This window comes from Anolis carolinensis, chromosome 5 (genome assembly GCF_035594765.1).
Source record: "Anolis carolinensis isolate JA03-04 chromosome 5, rAnoCar3.1.pri, whole genome shotgun sequence".
Lineage (NCBI taxonomy): Eukaryota > Metazoa > Chordata > Lepidosauria > Squamata > Dactyloidae > Anolis > Anolis carolinensis.
In genome coordinates this window covers 182,008,300-182,015,994 of record NC_085845.1, presented here as the reverse complement: position 1 = coordinate 182,015,994, position 7,695 = coordinate 182,008,300, and the positions used below count along the sequence as shown (strand labels likewise).

General features: G+C 40.7%; 1 protein-coding gene across 1 annotated transcript; it reads left to right on the top strand.

Annotated features, from left to right (window-relative positions):
• Nucleotides 1-534: 534 nt before the first annotated feature.
• Nucleotides 535-7,297, top strand: mrps33 (mitochondrial ribosomal protein S33). Its single transcript, XM_003220853.3, has 3 exons — nt 535-685; nt 1,279-1,537; nt 7,144-7,297. The coding sequence occupies exons 2-3, from the start codon at nt 1,320-1,322 to the stop codon at nt 7,247-7,249; spliced, it is 324 nt and encodes a 107-aa protein (XP_003220901.1). The 5' UTR covers nt 535-685; nt 1,279-1,319; the 3' UTR covers nt 7,250-7,297.
• The last annotated feature ends 398 nt before the right edge of the window (nt 7,298-7,695 follow it).

The following is a 7,695-nucleotide window of genomic DNA, read 5'->3' as shown; positions in this document are numbered from 1 at the left end:
AAAAACATGTAACTATGCATTAAAATGAATAAGACCATTAAACATAAAATATAAACAGCACTTAGATATGAAAACATCGATTTAAAACATTATAATCACATGATCCAAATTCTTTGACCTGGGACAATTGTCCAATTGTCAATTGCACGTATTCCATATTTATTTCTTGCACTGCATTACTTCACTGGCCAAAAGAATTAATGTAGTTTTATTAATGCACTGGTTTAACTGCCATTGCTCAATGTTCTGGAATGCTGGGAACTGTAATTGGGTAATGCACCAGCATTCTTTGCAAGAGAAAACTAAAGACCTTGTAAAACTACAACTCCCAGGATTCCATAGCATTCAGCCACATCTATTAAAGTGGCGTCAACACTGTATTAATTATACAGTGTAAATGTATTCCGGACCGTATGACTCTGGACCGATGTATAGACCTCAATGGGTTCAATAAACCTTGCTTCTGAATAGACCTGAACCAACTCCAAGCAGAACAATGGTAAAGGACGCTTTCCGTACGCTGACGTCACGCCCATTCTTGTCCAAGATGGCAGCATCCAATAGGGATCAGCGCCTGCGCGTTAACAGTCTTCTACACTTCCGCTTCCCTGTTTTACCCGGAGTTTTTAGGAGGAAGCACGCTTCCTGAAGGTGGCAGGCTTGTACGGCAGTAAAAATGGAAAAGGTGAGAGGAGGGGGTTGCTTTTTCTTTCTCGCACGTTTTATAAGACTCCCAAGAGAGGAGTTGTGTTAAAAGTTAAGGAATTATTCCAGGAGAGCGTGGGTCTGTGTGTAAATAGAATAACATTAATCACACAGCGTTTGGAGTTTTGTCTGTTAGGAAATGGTAAGAGAAATAATCAAGAACAGAGAGGGGTTCGTCTACATTATAGAATTAATGCGGTTTGATACCACTTTAGCCGCCATGGTTCAATGCTATGGAAATATGGGAGATGTAGCTTTACAAGGCCTTCTCTTCTAAAGAGTGCTGGTACCTCACCAAACTCCCAACACTCCATAGCATGCATCCATGGCAATTGAGATAATGTGAAACTGCATTGATTCTACAGTGTAGGCCAGGCATAGGCAAACTTCTGCCCTCCGGGTGTTTTGGACTTCAACTCCCACAATTCCTAACAGCCGGTAGGCTGTTAGGAATTGTGGGAGTTGAAGTCCAAAACACCCGGAGGGCAGAAGTTTGCTCAGGCTGGTGTAGACGCACCCTGGGTTTGTATGTAAATTAGATCAATAATGTGGCAATATCTGTTCTGTTTTCAGTGAGGCATACAGAGGTCCACACACTGAGTCGGCGCTTGGAGATGTCGTCCTCCCTTTCCAGCTATGCTTTGCGGATGGCGCGTCTCAGCGCCCGGATCTTCGGAGAAGTCGTTCGGCCAACGGATGCGTCCTCAATGAAAGTGGTGAAGCTGATGAGCGAACCACCATACGCAAAACGGAAGGAGGTTTACGACTGGTACCCTCCCCACAACGAGTACCATGGCCTCATGAAGAAGCTGCGCTACTATGGGCTCTACAGGTAAGACAGGCTTGCGATTAAGTTGTGGACTGAAAAGAGGATGAGTCCTTCTACAGTAGGGGCTGGAAGAATGGTTATGATTGGATTCAGTAACATGGTAGATCAGGCATGGGCAAACTTTGGCCCTCCAGGTGTTTTGGACATCAATGCCCACCATTCCTAACAGCCTACTGGCTGTTAGGGATTGTAAGAGTTGAAATCCAAAACACTTGGAGGGCCAAAGTTTGCCCATGCCTGTAGTAGATAATCATATTTATATGTAGGCAGTCCAACAGTCAGACCTTTTTATTATTATTAAAGTAGGAGTGGACTACTTAAGAGTCATAGAGTTGGAAGAGACCACAAGAGCCACCAGTCCATCCCCCTGCCATGCAGGAAAACACAATCAAAGCACTCCCATAATTTTGGAAAGACATGACCTTTTAGAGACCATAAGCTTTTGGAAAACCATGAATCTCCATAGCCTTTTGGAAGTGTGGAACTTTTGGAGATTAATTGGCATTCACACTATTTGGAATAATCATAACCTATTATAAAGTATGTATGTATGTATTTATTTATTTATTACAACATTTGTATCCTGCCCTTCTCACCCAACAGAGGACTCAGGGCGGCTTACAATAAAACACTCATATATAAAAATATAAAATACAATACAAATCAATTAAAATTAATTACCTAAATTAATTACAATAACATTCATAAAAATACAGTGATAAATAAACAGATGGGCGGAATCAGTATGATATTTCTAAGAAGAGTTAAATACTTGTTTGAGTGAATCTTCTCCTTAGTGGTAAATATCCACTAGTATTCATGCAAGGCAAATTAGGCTTCTCAGTTGTTAGACTGATCTACCTGGTTATCTCTCTGAACTGTTAGTAACAAAGATATACCAACGTACAACATATATAGCAGATGTTCAGAAGTCTTATTTCAGTTGCCCAAAAATATCTACTCTCCCATAAAATATTGGTTTTTAAGTCTTCGTTAAAAGTAACATAGTTGATTTACTTACAAACTTGATGTATTCATCATACAGGTACATTTCTTATTGGTTGATAGTTTAAACAGTAAGTTCTCCAAAGCATTCTATTTTAGTCTCTTCTTTGTGCATTCAGACTAACACTCTCCTCAATCTAATACATTACTGAACATTTACTCAATACAGACTGACTACTCACAGTAGCATACTGACACTACCAACTGCATACTGTACTGACTTCTAAACTGCACTGCCTCTGATGAAGACTCAGCCTGAATAGGCCCAGATCTGTCACATGGTCTGCAGCCCCACACACACACACACAACATCAAACAACATAGAGTTAAGGGAAAACTGCATACTAAATCATATACATAAATATAGTAAGCAATCACAATTATATACATAACAAATAACTAGTATGGGAGGTTTTTAGAAAGCTGCTATGTCCAACACAACACATGGCCATTTAGTGCATGCTTTAAAACCTCTGGGGCCCCTGGTGGCACAGTGTGTTAAACCGCTGAGCTGCTGAACTTGCGGACCAAAAGATCCCAGGTTCAAATCCCGGGAGTGGAATGAGTGCCCGCTGTTAGCCCCAGCTCCTGCCAACCTAGCAGTTCGAGTGAGTAGATCAATAGGTACCACTCCGGTGGGAAGGTAACAGCACTCCATGCAGTCATGCCGGCCACATGACCTTGGAGGTGTCTATGGACAACACCGGCTCTTCGGTTTAGAAATGGAGATGAGCACCAACCCTCAGAGTCGGTCATGACTGGACTTAACGTCAGGGGAAACCTTTACCTTTATCTTAAAACCTCCAGAGGAGGAGATTCCTCCATTGGGTGTCATTTATTTATTTTATCCCACCTTTCTCCCCATTGAGACTGGAGGCAGCTAACAATAACATAACACAACACAATAGAATTTTAAAAACAAGGTAAATACATATACAGTACATATAAATACAATTTTAAAAACAATTAAATATTACATACAGAAGTGACAATAAACATTGTATTCAAAAGCTAAACATCCCCCTGAAAAACACACAACAACCCTGTGATTCTGGCCATGAAAGCCTTCGACAACACATCCCCCCAAATTCCTGGTAGCAGAAGTATGTCTTCACCAGCCGGTGAAAGGCAACCAGGGATAGAGCCATCCTGGTCTCTCTGTGGCAACGTATTCTACCATCAGCAAGTTCTTCCTAATGTTTTGGTGGAATCCCTTTTATTGCAATTTGAATCCATTGCTCCGTGTCCTAGTCTCTAGAACAAAAAATAAGCTTGCCCCATCCTCAATATGATGTCCTTTCAAATATTTAAATATGGCTTTCATGTCCCCTCTTAACCTTTTCTTCTCCAGACTAAACATTTCCAGCTCCTTAAGCCACTCCTTTTAGGCTTTGTTTTCCAGACCTTTTACCATTTTTGTCATCCACCCAGGTTGTCAATATCCTGTGTCCCTACTGCTTCAAACAGCCCTTGGTCTAGCTCATCTGGTCCCACAGAAGTTCTTAGGCATAGACAAAGTGTGCCTTAACCCTATTCCTGCTGAACAGTGGTGTCCAATCTTTGGTTCTCCAGGTGTTTTGGATTTCAGCTCCAACAGTTCCTAACAGTTGGTAAGCTGGCTGGAATTTTGGGGAGTTGAAGTCCAAAACACCTGGAGAACCAAAGGTTGGGAACCACTGCTGTAGAACAATATGTAGCCCTCTAGATGCTGTTGTACTACAGCTCCTAGCATTTCTCACTATTGGCTATCATGGCTAAGCTTTGTGAAGCTGCAGCCCAACATCTGGAGTGCTGCACTTTGCCCACCTGTGCCCTAGAAGTCAAAAAAGGGGTCCAGGTGGTTCTTTCATCTTTTTTCATCTCCCAGAGGCAGACAAATTGTTCCTTCTTGCTAATTTCAAAACCTAGTTTCTTAACTAAGTAGAACAGAATACAATGTAATAATGTTATTATCATTGTACAATGAAACTAAAAGCTTTCACCATCACACATCACAAAAACAACACCCATCCTACCACACTCCAACCACCTCACAGCCCCCAATGCCACCTCATTGCGAAACCATGGAGTTCAATATGGTTACAGCTCTAGGATACTGTCAGCCAGATGGTAATAATTCAAAAAAGAATATGCTGGGTGAGATGAATCCTTAAGAATGTTCTGAGCTTTCTTAAGGCTTATAAAGTCCTTCCAAAGAGGGGAGAGAGCTGAAGTAGGGAAGTATATTAAGTAAGGGAGACACACTCTCATATATACACATACTGAAATATTAGGAACCTACATTTATTCCATGAGGTCACAAAGTCAGAAACGACTGTGAATGAAGAAGAAGAACATTTATTCCACTTCATTTGGGAAAAGAAAGGAACCATATAATAACATTAGGCCACCATTCCATTCCTCCCCCCCCCCCCCCACACACACACACACCCCTCTGTGAGAAAGTGTATAGCTGTGAAAAGAGATGAAAGGGCATCTGCACTGTGGAATTTACAGTTTGATGTCACTAACTGACATGGCTCAATGCTTTGGGATCCTGGGATTTGTAATTTGGTGAGGCTCCAGTACTATTTGTCAGAGCAGATTAAGTTGTAAAACTACAATTCCCATGTTTCTATATAGCATTGAACCATGATAGTTAAAGTGGTCTCAAATTATATTGATTCTACAATATAGATGTATTCATTGTGGGCTGCATGCTGGCCTCCCAGTAACACACCCAGGCATCCTCTGGGCAACGTTTCTGTACACGGCCAATTCTTTCACACCAGAAGCAACTTGCAATATGTTCTCAAGTCGCTTCTGACACGAATAAAAAAACCTGTTCTAAGATGGGGACCTCATGGTTCCTGCTATTTTTCTACTCCTGCATAATAACCATCCAGGTGTTCTCCTTGTTGCTTAGAGGAAAATGGCAGTTACCCATTTCACAGAGGGGTTTCCCTTTGGCAGTGACAGATATAAATTACGGGTTTGGCTCTCTCAAGCTTCTGTTTTTAGCTGCTTTCTTTCTGAGAAAAGCCTGTAAGGGATCACAGCTGGCTTTTCAGAAATTCATTTCACTAAAGATAGTTTATGGGGGTGGAAGAAAGTCAAGGCCTGAGAGGTACTTCATGAACATTTTAACTGTATTAGCAGCTCAGCAGCCTTAGGCAAATGATATTATTTTGCTAATGGACAAGTGGAACAACTGGGGAAGGTAAATCAACATTAAGGCTCTAATACAGTGCATTGCTCTTTAATCAGAATTGGCTTTATTAAAAGGCATAGTTTGATCTTGTTAGCATAAGCCAGATGCTTATTGCAGCCAGAAAGGATGCGTGAAGGGGCTTCTCTTGAGTCTCATTAACGTCCTTTAAAAATGAGCTCATGATTTCTAACAGGCTTAATAATATTCCATTATGAGAAAGCTACACGTTTGAAGAATACAGGGTGCGGTAAAACATACAGACGACTGGTAGGAGGTAAAGAAAAGCTTTGCAAAACATACAGAGAGCAGAAATCGGTGGTTTTTTTCCTCTGTACACTTGGCATCTTTGCTACTGGTAGTTAAATGAGGTTTTAATTCAGAGTGCGCAAAGCACAGCCCTAGGTCCACCTTCCAAGGCAGTTTTGGTGGCCTTTCATTGCACCATTACTATTCAAAGCAGTGGTCCATGGACCAGTGTCAGTCACAAGCAATAAGCTACTGGTCTGCAGAGAGCATCCGGGAAAGAAAGAAGCGACTGTAGGTAATGGATACAAATATGCTACCTGACCCTGACAAATTTGGGGAAAAAATGTTGGTTCCCCACATTGTAGATGCCATATGCCTTACACCATTCCTTTTCAGTGTAAATTAGCCAGGAGTAGCGATATTTTAAAAGTAAGCTTTAAAAGCTTACTCCCCTTCATTAGTTTACTGTTTTTTAAAATGTGGTTTCCAAAACTGGAAGTGGACTTGGGCATTCTCAGTTTCTATTTCCCCCACTTTTTTGTTGTTTTGTGTAGATTTGGAAGATCATAGGGGCAGAATATGGGTTCCTAGACTCACTGTGGTTGCCCACTTTCTTTAACAAGATGAAGAAGTCGCCTTTGTAATGGCTTCAATTAATCTTACATTTACTAAATTTCTTTCCACCAAAGCCTCCAGTATGATGGCACAAATAATTTGAAAGTTAGAATCAGTGGTTTGTATGCTTAAAGTTTCAGACGAACAGTCCTGGGGTTAAAAGATCTATGGTGGAAGCTCCTTCCTTGGAGGCATTTAAACATAGGCTGGATGGCTATCTTTCAAGGTTGCTTTGATTGTGATTTTCCCTGCATGGCAGGAGGTTGGATTAGAATAGATGGTCCATGTGGTCTCTTCCAACTCTATTATTCTATGACTCTATCATGTACAACTCTGCCCAAAACTTCACATGTGTCAACAACCAGGTTTCCTGTGTATGTGAAAGTTAAAGTTAGTCCAAACTATCTGAAGGATGAATGTTGCCAACCCTATTGTTTCATCTTCTTTAAGCCAACTTGTACATTGATTCAAGTTGGCAAGTGGCACTCAAATCTGAAAAGGGCCCTTTTTCTGTGTATTAACATACTCTCTACTTCTGTCCTCTTTGTTTTAGAGATGAACATGAAGATTTCAAAGAAGAAATGAAACGTCTGAAGAAGCTCCGTGGAAAAGGACCTCCCAAGAAAGGAGAAGGAAAGAGAGCTATGAAAAAGAAATAGCATTGCAGTGTCACTGGTGTTTTATTTAATAAAATCTCTTGGACTTAATGGCAGCCTTTCATGAACTTTTCAATTTGACAAAGAACTAATATCAAGCTGAAGCCCTCCTATACTATTAGACCTAATATATGAGCAGATACACAAAGAGACTACACGAGGTCTAAGAAACAGATGTCGGGTGACAGGGAAGGATTGCTTAAATAAATATTTTTACAATATTTTTTGAACTATGAATAGATGCAAAATGTCAAATTCTAATGAAAAAACATTCAATATACGTACTAGATGCCACTGCACTAAATGCCCTGCTTCAAATGATTGCAGTAGAGAATTTGAAAACACATGGCACTTTCAGATAGGTATGCTAGAAAATCTCAAAATCTGAATGGGTGTATAAAGGGGAAAATGTAACCTATCCCAAGTTCTTGAGGGCTTTATAAAGTAAG